This window comes from Physella acuta, unplaced genomic scaffold, assembly GCF_028476545.2.
Source record: "Physella acuta isolate Inbredline_101_S28 unplaced genomic scaffold, ASM2847654v3 ptg000466l, whole genome shotgun sequence".
In the NCBI taxonomy this organism is placed as follows: Eukaryota; Metazoa; Mollusca; class Gastropoda; family Physidae; genus Physella; species Physella acuta.
The window spans coordinates 1,769,382-1,789,980 of NW_026731985.1; the positions used below are offsets into that span (position 1 = coordinate 1,769,382).

Sequence of the window (20,599 nt, forward strand, 5' to 3'; positions counted from 1 at the left end):
GAGACAATGTCAAGCACTCTTCTCACCATATGACATGTATCCCACCCAGTGACATTTATCACACTCATGACACTTGTCACTTTCAATGAGACAACTCACATGTAGGGGGGGTGGGGCCGAATCAATTTGGGGGTTCAACGTAGACACATATGTTACTTATGATATAAAGTAAGTGTACTGGGTTGTTGTTTTTGGTAAGATTTGCCATATATCTTTTTTTCCCTTGATTTGTACAATGTTGGCATGGTACATAAAGTTTACTTACAGAACGACCTACGTTAGTTATTAAAATCAGAACCTTGACCTTGTAAATTCGACACACTTTGTTTATATGTTACAAGTAACACCGTTTATACACACACACACACACACACACACATATATATATATATATATATATATATATCTAATCTAATATATAAAGCTCAATTCTGTAACGCATATGTTTGTCGTTGGCATTTCTACGGATTTAAGTGTTAGATCAATTATCGTGCGCGTTTGTCTAAATTTATGAGTTAAAAAATTACCATTAAAAGTGTTGGGAAATCATTTTCATTTTTCAAATTATAGTAATAATTGCCGGCATGTTCATTAAACACAAGTTTTAAAAAAAATATCATCTTTTACAAAAATTCTAATTATGTTTTTATTTAGTCCTATAGCGCTTACTTCCCTTTGATAAATTAGGCAAAACACAATTACTTCCCTTTATGAAACCCATTGCATTAGTTGAAAAGCATTTACTTTTTAATTACTTTGTTTTGGTGTTGGGAAAAAATAATTACATAATTAGCGGGGATTGATCAAGTGCAAATGTTTTAGGTATTTTACGGATAAGCTTGGAGTATTATAATTGTTCATTAAATTGAAACAGGCGCGTTCGTTTAAGTGAGTGCAAAAACTATGAATAAGTTGGGGTACTATAGTCGTTTATTAAGCTAAAACAGGCGATTCTGCCCCGGGCGTTTATGTTCGCGTTAGTGTTTTCTTTGTGTTTAGGTGGGTTTGCGTTAGTGGTTGCGTTTTGATTTGGTTCGTTTTTGTTCTTTCTTTTTTCGTTTTTGTTTTTTTTTTGTTTGGGTTTGTATTTGTGTTTTTGGTTGGTTTTGCGTTTGGATTTGGTTTGTTTTTGTTTGCTTTTTCGTTTTTTTTTTTTTGGTATTGGTGTTTGTGGTTGGGTTTGTTGTTAGGTTTTTGTTTTCGTTTGTTTTTTCTTTGTGTTTGTATTGGTGTTTGTGGTTGTGGTTGGGTTTGTTGTTAGGTTTTTGTTTTCGTTTGTATTTCTAATTGTGTTAGCGTTATGTTTGCGTTTTGTTGTTTTGGTTGGTTGTGGTTTGGGTGGGCAATGCCGGGTTTATGATGATTACTAAACACACAGGTAATGGTCTTTAACGGAAAGGTTTTTCACAGAAGCCAGAGCAGGGCCTGGCCGGGACGGCTAGTAATATATAAAGCTCAATTCTGTAACGCATATGTTTGTCGTTGGCATTTCTACGGATTTAAGTGTTAGATCAATTATCGTGCGCGTTTGTCTAAATTTATGAGTTAAAAAATTACTATTAAAAGTGTTGGGAAATCATTTTCATTTTTCAAATTATAGTAATAATTGTCGGCATGTTCATTAAACACAAGTTTTAAAAAAAATATCATCTTTTACAAAAATTCTAATTATGTTTTTATTTAGTCCTATAGCGCTTACTTCCCTTTGATAAATTAGGCAAAACACAATTACTTCCCTTTATGAAACCCATTGCATTAGTTGAAAAGCATTTACTTTTTAATTACTTTGTTTTGGTGTTGGGAAAAAAATAATTACATAATTAGCGGGGATTGATCAAGTGCAAATGTTTTAGGTATTTTACGGATAAGCTTGGAGTATTATAATTGTTCATTAAATTGAAACAGGCGCGTTCGTTTAAGTGAGTGCAAAAACTATGAATAAGTTGGGGTACTATAGTCGTTTATTAAGCTAAAACAGGCGATTCTGCCCCGGGCGTTTATGTTCGCGTTAGTGTTTTCTTTGTGTTTAGGTGGGTTTGCGTTAGTGGTTGCGTTTTGATTTGGTTCGTTTTTGTTCTTTCTTTTTTCGTTTTTGTTTGTGTTTTTTTTGTTTGGGTTTGTATTTGTGTTTTTGGTTGGTTTTGCGTTTGGATTTGGTTTGTTTTCGTTCTTTCTTTTTTCGTTTTTGTTTGTGTTTTTTTGTTTGGGTTTGTATTTGTGTTTTTGGTTGGTTTTGCGTTTGGATTTGGTTTGTTTCCGTTTGCTTTTTCGTTTTTTTTTTTTTTTTTTTTTTTGTTGGTATTGGTGTTTGTGGTTGGGTTTGTTGTTAGGTTTTTGTTTTCGTTTGCTTTTTTGTTTGTTTTTTCTTTGTGTTTGTATTGGTGTTTGTGGTTGTGGTTGGGTTTGTTGTTAGGTTTTTGTTTTCGTTTGTATTTGTAATTGTGTTAGCGTTATGTTTGCGTTTTGTTGTTTTGGTTGGTTGTGGTTTGGGTGGGCAATGCCGGGTTTATGATGATTACTAAACACACAGGTAATGGTCGTTAACAGAAAGGTTTTTCACAGAAGCCAGAGCAGGGCCTGGCCGGGACGGCTAGTATATATATATATATATATATATATATATATATATATATATATATATATATATATATATATATATATGTGTGTGTGTGTGTGGGTATGTGTGTGTGTGTGTGTGTGTATTGGTCTTCATGTAGATATCGGCTGCAGTGCGGGAGGTGCGGACCGCACCGGGTGACACCATTTAGGGGGGTGACACCAAGGCAAAAAGGAGCATAATATATAGAGAAAAACTTGAGGGGGGGGTGCAAATCGAAAATTTGAAAGTTTATCCCCGGGAAAGGTCGCTACGCCTCTGGGGGGGGGGGGGTGACACCATTAAGTGCCGCACCGGGTGACACCCGACCTCGCTACGTCACTGATCGGCTGTATGTTTTTATGTTCACCTGTTATGAGAAGGTTGTTTACATTGTTGCATCCACCCGTTTTTTACCATCCAGCGTCACAATTGTCTTTACACTCCCATCACCACGTAGCATCGGATCCCATGATGTGCTACTACCCTGTGTATGTCCTGGGTTGTCTCTCATGAGATTAATGATGTCCTTGCCCGGGTGAACCTCAGCAAGTTCTCATAGAGATCTTTGTCATCATCTGTGGTATAGTATGACTTGAGCTTCCTCTTTTTGTTTTAAATAAATGATGAGAGATTACAATTGGTCCTTGTATTTACCATCAAGAAGCGCCATCTGTGCATGAAAGGCGCTCCTTGCTTGTATTGTACATCATCTGCTTCATGTTGTGAGTACAGAAACAACTCACAGCTCGTCAGGGTGGGTTACTGGCCTACACGCAACTTCTCCTACATCTGACTTGGGACAGAATGTCAGATCATCAACAAGAATACAGGCCTACCAGTAGTGCCAGATGGAGTCGTCCAGGCATTTCTTTTTAGGACTGCCCCCCCCCCTCCCGTGCCGAAAAAGTCTACCCCCTCCCCGAACGAAATGGAATTTATATTGTAAAATGTTTTAAAAAATGCTTTATGCCAGTTCCATTAATGGTTACTTAAATTTGAATAGTCTTTTAAGAAGCCTACAAATCGACAATTATTACAAGAGGGGGTGATACCAAGAAGTGCCGCACCGGGTGACACCCGACATAGCGACGCCACTGATCTGCAGTATTGTGGAGTTTTGGCCTTGCATTTAACTGTCAGTTTTTTCGATCAATTAATAGATCTAAAAGTGGTTAGTCCTGACAAAGAAAATTATTGTTAAAATAGGCCTAGATTGAGGTCTTTATTCGGCCATTTCGACACTCCTCTTTCGACTACATGCTCTACATCCGGTTTTTTAATTTGTTGTCGTTCCTTTTAAAGTTAATATTTTTACAAAAAAAAAATGGCAGCCGCCTTACGGCAAAACACAAAAGTGACTTTGAAAGTTACCAGAATTTTTGTATCGGAACTTACTCACAGGTAGATCTAGAGCATTTCTTAAACATTGTGAAAAGTGTTAACTCAATGAAGATAACTTCATTTTCTTCCTGGTAAAATCTTAGTTTAGCGTCGTAAATTCCAACGTAGCTAGTAATGTGCGATGAAGGTAACTAATGAATATTTCTTTCATTTGGCCATATTTATGTCATATTTTACACAATATAACAGATAATTGAATAACAAATCACAATCCAAGACCAAACCAGTCATAAATATCCTTATAATAAACTTTAAACTACCCCGTTCGAGACAACAATGAGTAAATACAAGCAGCGGCCATGTTTTAAAAACAATAAATTGTCTATTCGCATGTCTTTTGTGTTGATTTTGTGGTTTAATATGATTGTTTTGTATTGTTTTAATATATGCCGGGGGGGGTCGTCCATAAATGACGTCACACTCGTAGGGGGGAGGGGGGTCCGTAATTTTGTGACGTTGTGTGGGGAGGGGGAGGGGGAGGGGTTCAGATGGTGCGACGTCACACTTTTGCATTTTAAAAAAGCAATGTTACAAAACGAATTATAGACGTTATTTTGCGTTTTAAAAAACTGTTTTAATACATTGTAATAACAATTGATTAAAATACTCTATTTTGACAGAGTTCAGACAAGATTTTGGAAAAATATAGCTGTTTAAAAACAATTCAACTGCAATTTTGAGGGGATTGTAGGCTGAGGTGTGACGTCATTTTAGGGGAGGGGGTCTGGCTTTTTGTGACGACGTGTGACGGAGGGGAGGGGGGGGGGTAAAAATCGTCAAAAAGAGCGTGACGTCATTTATGGATGACCCCCTGTATAGTAATTTTTCTTTTTTTAAAAATATAGTTGACATGAATGACTAATAGACCATATCAGACTTAATAGTGTGCATCCAAGACCACAACAATTGTTGGGAGGTCGAACTTTTGAACACTTTATTAGCAGTAAGCAAATCAATATTAGATCGCTCATAAATGACGTCGCTCTTAAGATAGTAATGACAGCTTGCATTATTACAGAGCAAACATATGAACATATTGTTTCAGATAGAAATTGTGATTTGTGGTGGGGAGAGGTTGAGTAGAACTCAGCAATGTGATTTTGGAGACGGGTCAGGTTTTTTTTTTTCGTGAAAACGGGATGGTTGTGGGAGAAAGACCAGCTGTAGAAGTATGACGCGTCATTCATTGGTGATCCATTTTCTCAGTGGGGACAAAAGAACTATTAAGAAGGGTCAAGAAATGTAAAAAGCTTGCCGAGTCGCATTTCTTGAACCCCACCTTTTCATTCCCCCACTTAGCAGATCGTCACCGAGTTAACGCTCGCACGTGACGTCATGTCGGTACCGCCGACCGTTAGGCTAATTTTATAGAAAAAAAAACAACAAGCACTGCCTTTTTGACGCTTTTGCGACGTTTAATATGATTACATAAAAGTTGGTGTTCATTAAACAGCCCCTAACACATCTATCACTCGTCCATTTAAACGTACGTAGTTATTTCTGCAAGCTTGCTGTCTTGAGACTTTCGGCCCTTTAAAAATGTATTAAGCTCACACCGTATAGAACTAGACTACCCATATTAAGCTCCAAAAGAAGCTTGGTGAAAACAGGATGGCCGCCCGATTTTGTAGCTGCTCTGCGCTTTATAAAAACCACAATAAACGATAAGATGAAACTTATATTAAAGTAAATTATAGTTCTGAATCTTGATACATTAAAAGTGATATTCGGAAATTAAGAGCCAAACAGTCAACATGATATTTCAATTTAAGTCCAAGAAAATAAATTTCCTCAAACGATGGAACATTACTAAATTTTCGCGCAGTTTAGCGAAATTGAATTTAAGTATTTACGTCATCTTACAAAGCGCGATAGCCTACTGGTGCTCTAACGCGGCCCATGCTAATGGCCGTATTCCTAACGCCCCGCATTAGACGCGGCTTATTCGTCGGCAGGCATTTGGTGGCAAGCCTTTTTGACGGGGATAATGTGTTGCGGCCGTTTTGCCGAATGTCTTAAACTAGCAGGCTTGCAACATTTGTGATGATTCGTTTTAAGCAAGGTATACGTATACTAATGCTTATTTATCGTTATTTTGATTGAACAAAGCATTATAGAGGTTCTCCATCAACCACCTAGGTATTTTTCCCCGTTCACCTCCTTTCATGAGACCGACACGTCATAAATTGCAAAGCCGCCTGAGTTGACGTCACAAATCTTCACTCACTCCCGTAGCAAATCATATGTGACATCATTTATGGACAACCCCATATCACTCACTTGTGTACTTGATAATGACAATTTGACAACAAAGGATAACCAACATGTGTCTGGGAGGTGGAGACTTGCGATCGACCATAATGACAACACGCACTTAAGGGGTGGACTGGCTCATTGTTTTAGATGATGTTTTACGAGGGAAGCTGGTGGATAATACATTTTGTCTCTCTGTATATATAAATGATGACAAACATTTAATGTTGTCAAAATTATGGTTAGAGATCTTAGATAAGGCAGAGTGAAGCGTAATTTTTTTACATTATGACTTGTGACATTGACAACAAAAATATGACGGAGTTTGGGGTTTAATTAAGGTAAAGAGAAGCAAAAAATGTCATAAGTTACGATAGAATCACTAATTGATAAAAAGAAAAACCTGAAATGAAAATAGTGAACAATCAAACAATAAGAAAAAACTCAAACTATATACTATATACTATATAGTATAGTAATAGTAAGATCAAATTAACATTAGTAAAAAAAACGTGATTTAATACATGAATACAAGTTGCATCTCACAATGCTTCTAGAATTAATAAAGTTGTTTGTTAGGAAATTCAGTTTTTAAAGAGCAGAATTAAAAAAAAATTCTTTGTAATACGGACTATACAACAAGACAATCATATTTAAATACATTTTCATACGAATAGAAATAAAAGGGAAGCTACTCTAAATAACAATTTCTTAAGATGGCTGCTGTTTTTAATAGCAAATTTACTATCTCGAACAGGGTTGATAAAAATTAATTTCAGGATATTTAAATTGATTTAACCATAAATGGTGATCTATTATTCAATTATTTATAATATTTTATCAAAATATACGAAAATATACTCATATTTAATGACATATTCATTAATTCACTCTCTCCTACATTACTAGTTTTGGCCGAATTTACGACGCTAAACTAAGATTTTACCTTCTTCCTATCCTGATACACTATACACTTATAGGCCTCTAAATTAAAAAATTAAACTTTAAAAATTAAATAGGCCTTACCTCCCTTTCTTCAACTTCAGTATCTTATTAATTATTATTAGCCTAAGTTATTTAATTTTATTGATAGGCCTATTTAGTATTATTAATTTAGGCATAGTTACTAAATCTAGATAATATCACTATCAGTGTGACTTAAGAAAGAATCATTCAAAATTTTTTAGAGAAAACCTTCGAGATTTCATTAGGCACTTAGGCCTATTAAAAAAAAATTATTATTAACGAAGTGACTAGTAGTTGGAATAAGATTTTTCGCCCTAGCGTCTCCAAGTCCAACCGTGTAGTTTGGTTTTTTTATTGACTGCAAACATTTAGAAACATTGTTAATGCATAATGCCATTTTATGCTAATACATAAGTAATACAGATAATCAGATATTGATGCTGATGATCTTTTCAACAAGTTTCAATTAGTAGCTTCCTAAGCAGATGTCACAATCAGATGTCCTTCTCTATATAGTACAACCAAAATTGTAAGATTGTGTACCAAATGGTGCTTTCTTAACACTTACAGGGGCGGAATTACTATGCCGCCAGACCCTGCAATAATGGAGAGTGAAGGGGGGGGGGGCAGGCCATTTAGATAAGGGGAACAAAATTCGACTCAGAAATATTTTTCTGTACCTTGATAGACAAGTGGTTTTGTGAATACAAAAAAACAGACGGAAAAAATACATAGCCTAAGTTGTAGTATTAAAAATAGGCAAACCTTACTCAAACCACTTCTATGCCACTATTCATAATTTGCGACAGGCATTAATGAGGTATTTTAAAATAGGATTCTTTCAGACCAGAAATAAGTTTCAGTCTATCTCTGTGTGGTTTCTTGTGTTATGGTGGATATACTTTGCAATGAAATAGGTTAAAAGGTTTAATTTAAAATTTACTAATATATATATATATATGTATATATATATATATATATGTATATATATATGCATGTATATAAATTTATTATTATTTCTCGCTAACTTGAAGGCGTGGTCGGTTGCTAACAACAATATGGCGCCCGGACCGGACGTTTGATTTCCGGCGATTTTTCGGCCAAATTCCAGGACCTTCAACTAATTACATTTAAAAATGTTTACCATGCGCAAAATGGCGGGATTTCCGTGTCATAACAACAAACCATAAGTGGCAGGGTTAGATATGCCAGAAAAGCATTTTAAAATTTGGTTTGGAGAACGGAGGCTAAATTCAAAAGTTGGTTTCATTAAAATTAATAGAATTTAAAAAATATCAACAGTGTAGGTACAGAAATGAGCGAGAACGTAAAGCATTATTAGTTTTATCAGTCTATGAAAAAAGAAATCAAATATTGTGAGCTGTTTTTTTATAAGACCGGCGTCCATATCACAACCAATTTATTTTTATTTTTTAAAAACCACGTGACCGCTATTTGGTGATCACTAGTGAGGAACTCTTGTGCATGGCCACTTAAAAAGTCTAACCTGATTTGTGGTTTTCTTTAGCTTCAAGCTTAAGAAGAGTTGTCATGGAGAGATGTGTTGGACATGGCAGTGATTGACAATAAATATTTAATTAACTAATTTAGTTTAAAACGAACTAAAAACTCCAAAGTTAGTGCCTAATGGATTAAATATGGATGTCTATTATTCAGTGGTCATGTTTAAATTGATAATTGCGTAAATTCTAGATTTAGTGAGAAAAACTAATATTTATGTATGTATATATGTATGTAAATATATATATATATATATATATATATATATATATATATATATATATATATATATATATATATATATATATATGTGTGTGTGTGTGTTATATATTCATAATATGTGGGCCTGAAACAAATTTGCGGGCAAGGGGGGGGGGGGGTTTAATAAGTTTTGCCTAGGGTGCTAAATAACTTGGCACCAGCACTGCTCAGAATAGGGCGGCTTGCCCTATAGACTACTAATACTCTTTACTAATACTAGTAATAGCTATAAACTTAAATTTAAATACTTTTTCTCTGAAAAAAAATATAAACAAGCAAAAAATAGAACTCCCAAAATTTACCTCCTTCCCAAGAAATTATAGGCAACTGGGAATAGACAAATTAGGAAGAAGGTAGTGTTGTAAATAGTGCTTATTGACTGTGGTACTTCAGTCTTTTTTGTTTAATCACATTTTGTAGATACGTATCAACGAGCAGAGCATGCTTAGGAAATACATTGAAAATTTATCAAAAGCCTAAAAGAAACAAAGACTTTGTCCCTGCTCCAACACCAATTGTTCTAGATCCAAGTGCTAAAGATGGTAAGAAAGATTTCATTCTGATTACTATCTTTTCTCTGCTTGTTTTTTTTCCCACGTTTTCTTTAACTTGCTTTCTCTGTTTTTTTGTTTGTTTGTTTGTTTTTCCAATCAAATCTTGCGATCGAAATTTCTGGCACTTCCCAGTTAGCTAGCGCGCTGAAATTTTCAGGGAAGCTTTCTTTTGGATGACCATAGAATATTCAATTGTTATTATTACTAAATTGATCAATGGAAACATTTTATTGAGCATTTTAGACCGCTATATAATCTATATATATAATTCTCCTCTGCGAGCCATTAGAAAAAAAACGAGCGACGCGTACCTCGCGCGCAGTGAAGCGAACGATCCCAAGTCGCGACAGGCTTAGGGGCAGATAATTTAGTTTGAACCGAGTTTAAACTTACAGGAGGTAGGCCAGTATGGGGGAGACGATATGGTCGAGTGGTTGGGCACACGATTGCTATCCCACTCGACACGGGTTCAAATCTATGTGTTCTAGTCAGTAACGTATTCACACAACGATTTTTTTTCGAGTTGTCTTTTTACGAGTTGTCTTTTTACGAGTTGTCTTCGTTTACCCAAAAAAAAGTGAAAAGATAAAATCGATAGCAAGATTTTAATGCAAACAAACAGACAAAGACTAAAAAGTAGAAAATAATAATCATTAAAAAAGTTTTAAAAAACCCACGTTTTCTGATTGAACTAAAAAGTAGAAAATAAATGCTATACATCACAATAATGCAAGCGATCACTCTACTATAAGCGATCAAAAACGTGGGGCGCCGTGATTTTCTTACAGTTTCTAATACTGTTGACTCTCTACAAGCTCCCTAATAAAAGTCAATAGTATTATCTAATCAATAGTAATATAACTTTTACTTCGGCGCCCCACGTTTTTGATCGCTTATAGTAGAGTGATCGCTTGCATTATTGTGATGTATAGCATTTATTTTCTACTTTTTAGTTCAATCAGAAAACGTGGGTTTTTTAAAACTTTTTTAATGATTATTATTATACTGATCACCATTTGCATATTTTTTTAAAAAGGTTAAGTTAATGTGTAATCAGTTTTTTCAATTGCAAATGTATTTTGAGAATTTTCAATCTTTTTTTTTCAGATGAACCTATAATCATACCTGATAGAATTGATAGGTAAATTAAACTTTTAAGTTTTCTATCATTATAATAATTATGTTGCTGCTTCATATAGCTTACTAGATACTATACTTAAGTCTGTAATTGTCTTTCAATCAAGAGTAATGTAATGTCATTTTATATCCAGGAGTCCAACTGCTATATTGGAAGCTCTAGCAGCAACTGTCAGAAATGTAAGTTTGTAATTGTATTTATTATACAAGTAACATTCCCTTGGGGGGTGACATTATAGTTCCTGGGGGGTGGCAAATGGCAGACAATGTGTTAAAGAATATATTATGTGTGTGTGTGTATATATATATATATATATATATATATATATATATATATATATATATATATATATATTTATTTATTTATTTATTTCTATTTCATCCGGGGGTGGGGGTGATGGGTGGGTTCTGGGATTCCAACAGGAATTGACTTAACAACAATATGCCTAAAATACAACATCTGATTAATCAAACTCCTCTTCTTTAATCCCAAATACACTGGCTTCTCTACCCAATTACTCACCCGTAGCTCTCCCAAGCATCAATCACTTTTGACCCTTTTTCCTCAGTATCCTTCCATTTTTCCCTCCACAACACACTCCACGTAGCTCAACCAAATGGCTTTCTCTGTTAAATGCGCTCACTTTGTACAGCACCAACATGCACAGATGTAACAGTCCAATAATTTATTATACAATCATTGAAATACATACAGTTTACATTATTTGGACTGTCTAATTATACATAAATCAAAATACATACATAGTTTACAATATTTAAACTGTCTATTTATACATTAATCAAAATACATCCATAGTTTACAATATTTGATTACTGTCTAATTATACATTAATCAAAATACGTACACATTTTACAATATTTGATTCCACTTACACACCTTTCACACATGTCACAGCACCACACTGAGGATATTAGCCATTACTGCCAACTTTGAAACTAGGTAGAAAGCCATCCAATAAGATCTTTAGATAATTTGTTTAGCTGTTAATTAGACAGAAAGCCATTCATTAATATCTTCCTGTATGTGGAGCAGTAAACTAAATTGGAAGCCATCCAATAAGATCTTTAGATAATGTGTAGTAGTCAACTAGGTAGCAAGCCATCCAGTAAGATCTCCCTTTCTATTTATCACAGAAAAATATTTTCTGAAGACCAATATATGTAAAATGTGATAATGCAATGTAATTCAATCATTTACAGGATGTTAATCAACCAATGCATGCATCGATTGATGACCCTTACTTATATGCCACATCAGACAGAGTAAAAGTAAGTTTACTAAGGTTTCACTCTCTCATACATGATACATAACCAGCTAATGTCAACTTATCCCGCCAGTAGGGCAGTGAGGGAGCATTTGACAACTTTATTTTGCCGCTAGCAATATATTATAATAATCTGTTTATAGTCAAATGACTTCAATAAAATAGGTTGTTATTTTTACATTGATTGGTTATGAAAAACAAGGGAATATTGTTAATTGTTTAATTGGTGCTTCAAAGCCAAATATTAAAGAATTTAATTTTTTTTATTGTTTTAGAAAAATTTTATTGCTGCTAAAGGAAGTGGTCAAAAAACTGCCAGGATGATGATATCTATGTATCCTGACTATTTTACAAAAATCTGGCCAGAGCCCATGCCAGAGGTAAGATTTTGTGTGCTTTATTTTTATAAAAATCTGGCCAGAATCAATGTCAAAGTTGAGACATGCTATCTATCACCAAACAATGAAACAGTGAAGTCTAACAAAATATTTTTCAGGCTTGGGAAGACCTTTTTAAAGAATATATTCACAAAGATGCTTCAGAAGAAGCCTTGTTGGAAAGGATGAAAAGGAAAAACATAACTGATGCCATTCAAGTCTACAAGAAAGCAAAAGCAGAAAGTATATATTTTACTCCCTTTCCTAAAATCTAAAAGTTTTTCATGAAGTAGACATAATAAATTCTATTTTCTTTCATGTACATGTATACTCTACATACCTGAATTTTTAGTTTAAAGTATCTTCTAGCTAATTTCTTATAGTTTTATGCAAAATTATTTCAAACAAAAACATTTTTTTTTTAAGAAATTCAACTGAGTCAAGAAGTGCAGGAGAAATTTCTAGAATTACTGACTGTATACAACTGCTCAAATCCAAACAATGAGGACGATTGCTCTCTCTTTATTGAAGCATTGCAGGTGCCCAAACACTCACCATTCCCACAATGCACTTGGGAGTAAGTGATTTACATTTAGACCGTTATTGGTCGTTTGAGTATTATACAGTTTTTGTGAATGTAAGTTAAATCATTTGCTTATTAAACATAGTTTGTGTCAGAAGCGTCACAAGGTAGGGGGTACGGTCCATGCCAGTTGACACCAAATTTTAAAACATGGTAAAATGTAATTTCAAAACGTTTTATCCAGTTACAATGATAAAATATTGCGACAAAATGAAAATGCTAAACTGTTAGAAGGGAGTTGGGTGATACCTTCAGTTATGGCAACTAAGAGCTGGGTAGACTCAAGGACATGTACTGACTTGAATCCAGATTTGAACTCGAGACTTTCTTGTTAGCAGTTGTATGCTCTAAACATATTGGTAGAGCTTAGTTAAAGTAACTTTTATTTCAATGAAAGTGGAATTTTTCATATTTTTAGTACATCATGTTAAAACTTTAAAATTATATTTTCAGGAAAGGCAATATAGCAGAGCAAGTTTTTAATTCACTCCCAGAAAAAACTGCCACTGCTTACAACAACATCATTAGAGGGATGGCTGCCGTAAGTTGTTTTTCTTAGTGTGTACACTTGCTTTTCATAGACTGAATGTAGTTTACAATTTTATAGTTAGATGCAGGTTTTGATGGTATTGGGTGTGTGCACACCGTTTAAAGTTTCCAAATTTTGCATCTGCTATAGATTTACTAGATTAGGAATATATTATTTAGTTACAAATACACCATGAACTTAATAACTTCCTCAGCACATTCCTCTGCAACCATAATATTTGCAACCATAATATTTTATAAAATTAGAATTAAAATCCTAATGGCTAAATGTAGAGGTCAAAGTTTCGTGTGTTTGTTTCGATCCTTTAATCTTTTTTTTCTATTTTTTAAATCTGTGATATAGATCTGTGACAAGGAAAAATTTGTAACTAATTTTTTATTCAATAGAACTTTGACAAGAAAAGTGCTATGGCTATGTACAATGAAATGAAATCTGCCAATTTTCAAGGTAATTTTGTTTTCAATCTCAACATTTGTTACTCTCTCAACCTTATTGTTTCACAGTCATTGCCTTAACTTAGAACTTTACACAGAACATTTGTTGTTTTGGTGCTAAATTATACAAAGAAATTTGATTTCATGTGTTTATATAATGGAAAAAATTAATTTAAAAAGTGTATTAAAACAGTTTGTGTACAATATTAAAACAGTTGTCTTCATGTTAATAAAGCATAGTTTTATACACAATTTAAAATTTTTTGTACACATCATTCATTTTTCTGTACACTTCTGGAACATAGATGTACCAATATACTGTGAAGATGATCACATCTGTCCTCAGCTGATGTTTACACTTATAACCTGTTACTGGCTGTTATTTCATTAGACAATGATAGTTTTGATGTGATCACACAAGAAATTGAGGTAATGTTTCTTTAAGCCTTTACTCTTTTTAAAATTAGTTTAAAATATACCTATTTGGTACATAATTAATACAAAAAAAAACACAAGATTTACAAATTAAAAATAATAATAATATCAAAACTAGCAAAACAGTTTGTTTAAAATCACTTTCTATTTATTCTATTAAAATTTTTTAATAAAATATTCAACATCATAACTGAAATTATTTTTATTTCAAAATCATTATATTGTATACATTGTAATCAAAGTCCAATCCATTATCAGTGGCATTTTAATTCGTTTTCATTACACTAATTCACTAATACATTGCCAGTGCTTCCTTTCAAAAAAGAATAACGAACCTTTAAAACATTAATCAAAACTAGCCTCTTGTTATAAAACATGTAAATAAAAATTATTTCCTGCTTGCATGCAAATCTTTGGAAATCTCGTTAACAGTGCCCTGTGGCTATATGGAAACAAAAGTAGTTGTTTGCAGACATTTAGGCACAGTACTACCAAAAAACAGAGTATTCTGATGCATAGTACAGTCAACGGTTAAGTCAAATACTACCTAATATTTGAAAAAACTTAAGAAGATTTTTTTTAAACATACTTTTTATTAGTCGCTGCTAACATGTTTTTAATTGTTCATTTTTCTCCACACTTAGAAACTGTATACACTTGGGCTGCTTTCTTCCTACGGTGGTACCCATCCATGATGAGTAATTGCTTGTATTGTACTGTTGCAGGGTTTACTGAAGGAAATGGCAGCCCTCAACATAAGGCCGAATGTGGAAACCTTCAACTCTATCCTGTTCAACTGCAGACGGGTCTCAAAATGGTCTGGTGCTAAGAAATTTGCTCTCTCTGTCTTTGCTGAGATGAAAGCTTGTGGTGTAGGTCAGTTTCAATAGGCTCTTTCAGTCAGCATGTCAGTGGGGGATTTTATTATTTTTAATGGTGAGTGAATGTTTTCTAAAAGTTTTGTTTATGTTTTTTTTTCCTTACAGAACCATCATTGGGGACCTACACTGATCTATTGAATATTTTCTACTACTCTAAAGGTATGTGTTTATTCTTTAATTGTAAATTAACAGCCACTATCTCAATTGTGTTTTTTTTTATTAATTTCTATACTAAGCATGTAATTATGCTACCTGTATTGTCTATCTTAAAATTTGCTACCTTTCTACTCAAGTTAAAACTGTTGTTGTGTTTTCAATATCATGTACAAAGATGTGATACTGTATTATCTAGCTAAATAATATTGCTGTGTTGTCCTGAAGACAGACCATTGTTACCTTTCTAGTCTAGCTAAAACTATTGTTGTGTTTTCATGCATAATTATAATTGTACTACTGTGTGGTACTGTGTGTCTAGTCAACATCATTGCTTTCTCAGGTATATAATTATTCTACTTACAAGTATATATTTGTTTCTGAATTATCAAACATAAAAAAGTTTCCTGCTTTATTAATCTTAAAAAATGTTTTACTTTCTGTAGAAAGAGTAGCCAAGGATCCAACATTGTTTTTAGAGATCCTTGATGATATTGAAGGCAAAGAATTTCAATGTACTTCACAAAATGATGGTAAGTTTTTACTTAAAATTAATTTTGTTAATAGATTCTATTAAATTACTAGAAACATTTTTTTAAAAATCTTTTCACAGATATTTTGCTTTTATTGTCTAATATTGTCTATATTAAAGAGATACTTCATTATTACATTATTATAAATGTAAATACATGTGAACAATTTTCAAAATACAAATTGTTTTACTTTTCAGGTTTATTTTTCAGAAATGCTATGAGAGTGGTAGGTTTAAATATTTCATTTTTTATTTCAATCAATTTTCCTGTTTTTAATAATGCTATCATAGTGTACACAGTTTGAGTAAAATCTTTCTTATTAAAAAAACAGATATCAACATTTTTCCCTGAATCCACACTGGCACTACGAGTCCACAAGATAGCCACAACTGGAAAAAACAGTGACTTGATTGGTCATCGGCAGCTGCAATATGGTTATTAGTAAGTTAGAAATTGTGAACACGTTTTGCAATGCTCTTTTGCTTGTATGAATAATAACCTTTTTACACTTGCATCGCTCTACCAATTGATGTTATTAGAATTATTTTTACTGAAAAAAATTGCTTTTCTTGTAACTGGTTAGCAGGTAGTGTCAAAATCCATTTTTTAGACCCTAGTCTTGACCATTTGGTCATGGCGGATAAAAAATATTTGGTACTAACAGTTTCTGAGAACTCGTGTATCTTTCCTAATTAAATCCTAGTTACACTTGACTGGTTTGACAAAACTTTGTTAGACAGCATAGCACAGTTCCTTAGCTCATTTTTCCAGATTTCAAACCCGAAAAGGACTAAATAAAATATATATTATTTTAGTCAAAAGTGAAATGACTTTAAATAAAGTTCTTTAAAGGTTTTACCACAATATATGAGAAGTGCTACCTAAAAATTACTGAAATAATACAACATTTACATTTTTTGCTGATAGTTTTTATACTGTAGTAAAATAATTTTTTACAAAATTATTTAATAAAAAGTATACTTCCTATTTATAAATATATATGTTCCTATTGATGAGTTTTATTTTTAAACTGAATCTGTTTTGTTTTCCAGAAAAAAAAAGTTGAGATAGATATGATTCTGGGTGCATAATTCATGAATCTGACTTATCGTACTTATGTTTTAAAATGTATTGATTACAAAGTGAGGAATCTGAAATATAATGAAGACCGATATAGCTAAGAATCTTTGTTTCAGTAATGACCTGTTTCACCTGGTTATACAGCTGGAACACATTGATGAAACCATGAAACTGTATCAGAGTGTCGTCCCATTTGTAAGTCTTTATAGAATGATAATTTATATTTCTAAGTCTTTATAGAATAATAATTTATATGGGGAATTCTTAATAGAATGATAATTTATGAATCTTTTCATTTAAGTCTTACTTCAAAATCATACTATTTTTTTATGTTTTTAGTGTATAGAAACATTTATTTCATGTGTTACACATCCATTTCTTGTATAAAGTTTTATACCTAGTAATTAAAGAGGTGGATTTATCCATTCAAATAGCTACATTGTCACTAGAATTACTGCATGTAACTAACTAATGCCCTAATATCTTGACCTAGAATCTATCCACTGTTTAATCTGTTTTACATTACACATATCTATTTTGTTTAGATTTATGTACCAAATGTAGAGACCTACTTGTCTATTTTGGAGAGCCTGGTCATGTATGACAGCTACCACTACCTGCCAGTATTGTATGCAGGTATGCCTAGTTTTTTATTTTTTTTACAAATTGGTTAATGTGTTTCCATGCACTCACTATTGTATTGTACACAAGCAGTTTCTTGGTGACACAATTTTCCTTATGATGAACACTTTGTATCTATTTTAGATAAATGTTTTTTTTTTAATTCTAGATAGATAATTCTAGATAGACCTTATTATATCAGCAATGTATTTATTTTCATTGTAAACTGACCTCATGATATCAGCAATGTTTTTATTTTCCTTCTAGAACTCAGTATGTCTAATATGTTTAAAGATGAAACATTAATATCAGCCTTCACAAATGCTATGTCCAAGCAAAAGCTAGAACCCAAGGTAATTAGATTTTTTTTTACTACTATATTTCATGCAGTTGGGTGTTTGATATGTGAATTAACTTATATCTTGGTTTATGTTGAAATGGTTTGTAGCAGCTAGGGGATGTGTACAGACTTTATTGAATGGAGTGATGTTTATCATTGATTATTATAGTGATGTTTATCATTGATCATTATAATGATGTTTATCATTGATTATTATAGTGATACTTATAATTAACAGTTGATTATTATAGTGATGTTTATTATTGATCGTTATAGTGATACTTATAATTAATAGTTGATTATTATAGTGAAGTTATAATTTGTTTCAGCTACAAGGTGAACTCTGTGATATTGCCAGGTCCATGTTGAAAAATTGGGAACAAAAAGTTGGTTCAATGTCACATGATAAACTAGCGTATGTTGGTTGTTTTATTTTTGTTTTATTTGACTTTGTATTGAATGGTAAACTAGTGTATGCTGGTTGTTTTTTTTTTAGTTTTATCCTACTTTGTGTTGGATGGTAAACTAGCATATGTTGGTTGGCTTTTTTATTTTACCTCACTTGGCCATATTGTAGAGATAGTTATTTTTAGTATATTTATCACATACCATGTTACATTTCTTGTTGTTTTTTATTTTCAGCATTAGTGGTTCAGTCCTTGGTGATTTTATTGTTGTATTTCTGAACAACAATGATCTAGTTACAGCCTGGTATGTGTATTTAAGTACAGCTGTGTTACTGTTGTAGTTTGTTTTTTTATTTCATTGAAATACATTAACACTGGAAGATTTAACCTTCAACATTCAAAGGAAGTGTAACCCACCCATTTTGAGTTTTAAGTACCTGCCCTAGGCATATTATTTGATTTCACCTTGAATGATCAGTGTCACAAAATTTTGGCTTCCCTAGTTCTTTAACTAAGGTAATTCTGGTAAAATTTTAAAGTCATCTTTACTTTTACACAAAATTTTGCTTTTTCTCATATTTTCGTGAATACGTGCTCTTGTGTAGGGGTAGATTCCACCCATGATGATGCAAATAATGGCAAATCACAGCATACTGTGAAGATTCTTGCATTAACTTTTGTTTAACATAATAAGCTTACTAATTAAAGTAAAGAAGTTTTTACTAATTTAAAAAGTAAAAATATGTATATAAATGTTTTGTATAGAAGCTAAAAAAAAGGTAGCATAATAACTACGTAATGTTTGCAAACATAATCGGTACTGTATGAGAATAAATTAAAATATTTTCTAGATTGGTTGGCCACCCTGATTAAGCTGTTTACCCATACCCATAAAAAATGTTATGTAATGAAAAATACAGAGCTTTTGTTCACCAAATCATTTGTTTGTGAATTTTAAATTAGAAAATGTTATCTTTTTAAACTAGGTATGTGTCAACCAGTTTTTGATGTTCTGTACTTACCTTTTCAGGGAATTATTCAAGCTGTATCAAGACAGAAAAGATATGAAGGTAACCAATCCAAGGTAAAGAGTCAAGGCTTTTTGTTGTTTTTTTTTGTTTTTTTAAAGATTCTAAACTTTTCTCACTTTTTCATTCCTACTGTTTCACTAGAATGATGATACCATACATCAGCCAATGAAAACCATTCCAATTTTTACTCCATAGTGCTAACAACCTGAAGCAGTTGTGTGAGAATTTGATCCAAGCTAAAAGTGTTGACCAGACAAAGGTCAGACTTCTTTTAGAACTGTGTTAGGTAGTTGGAAATGTACAGTAAAACATAGCTTAGTATATGTTTAAATTAGTTACAACACTCATTCTTACATTCCTACATAGCCATCCCTATTCCTGACACTCTCACACTTTAAAAAACTTCCTTAAAACACTCTTCATAAGTCTCGCCCACCTCCAAATATATGTTATGCTGTAAATTGGAATCTTTATTAGTCATCCCTTTTTACGCCCCCCTCCTTCACACACTACCTTTCAGAAATCTTATAATACCATAAGGTAAATCATATGGTTTAAAATCTCAGGTTAACTGTACTAAACACCTTATATTCACAGTCTACAGTAGAGATTTGTATTCTCTTGAATGTTCTAGAAATATTGAGTTAAAAAGTAGTTCCCAATGTTTTTGTTTTAGTGCTGAATCCGATGCATATTATGGGGCATATCTGTAATAGTTGGTTACTTCCCCTATATTTTAGGAAGTGCTGAATCTGATGCTAAGTTTAGACTATGAAGAAGTTTCTCCACTAGTAGAGCAAGCACTGCAGACTTTGGACTTGACAGAACAAGAAAGGTAGGTCATCATTACACATAAAGTAAAACCTTGGGTTGGGGGTCATGTCAATTGAATAGGATCTTTAAGCTTCCATCTATTGAGGTGGTGATCTTAGTTTCAATAATGATATTAGGGGTGGGGAGGATGATTTTTACATACAGATTTTCCACTTGATTTGAATAATTCCTTACAGATATCACTTTGAAGGTCTGGCTGGATCAAGCAGCAGCAGCTCATCATCTTCTTCAGACTCCGACTAATGACTATCATGTTTTTATATCCATGCTTAAGTTTGAATAAAACAATTTTTTGCTGTATTTTTGCTTGGTCTAGTTATTTTAGTTTTGAGAGTAGTTAGCAGGAAATTCTTTGTCTATCT

General features: G+C 32.9%; 1 protein-coding gene across 1 annotated transcript; it reads left to right on the forward strand.

The window, feature by feature from the left end:
- Nucleotides 1-3,920: 3,920 nt before the first annotated feature.
- On the forward strand, nt 3,921-20,537 carry LOC131943751 (small ribosomal subunit protein mS39). The gene is made up of 25 exons (XM_059304004.1): nt 3,921-4,000; nt 9,422-9,543; nt 10,663-10,696; nt 10,827-10,872; nt 11,914-11,982; nt 12,254-12,358; nt 12,475-12,598; nt 12,782-12,932; nt 13,392-13,479; nt 13,875-13,935; nt 14,269-14,351; nt 15,083-15,233; nt 15,344-15,397; nt 15,838-15,924; nt 16,122-16,150; nt 16,256-16,365; nt 17,121-17,199; nt 17,550-17,640; nt 17,893-17,978; nt 18,295-18,380; nt 18,608-18,676; nt 19,403-19,456; nt 19,599-19,662; nt 20,144-20,238; nt 20,414-20,537. The coding sequence occupies exons 1-25, from the start codon at nt 3,924-3,926 to the stop codon at nt 20,478-20,480; spliced, it is 2,082 nt and encodes a 693-aa protein (XP_059159987.1). The 5' UTR covers nt 3,921-3,923; the 3' UTR covers nt 20,481-20,537.
- The last annotated feature ends 62 nt before the right edge of the window (nt 20,538-20,599 follow it).

Coding starts and splice junctions, on each gene's coding strand:
- LOC131943751 (XM_059304004.1), top strand. CDS start 3,924: ATGGCAGCCGCCTTACGGCAAAACACAAAAGTGACTTTGAAAGTTACC. Junction 9,544..10,662: donor AGATCCAAGTGCTAAAGATG/GTAAGAAAGATT, acceptor TTTTTTTTTCAG/ATGAACCTATAATCATACCT. Junction 18,677..19,402: donor AATGATCTAGTTACAGCCTG/GTATGTGTATTT, acceptor TTACCTTTTCAG/GGAATTATTCAAGCTGTATC.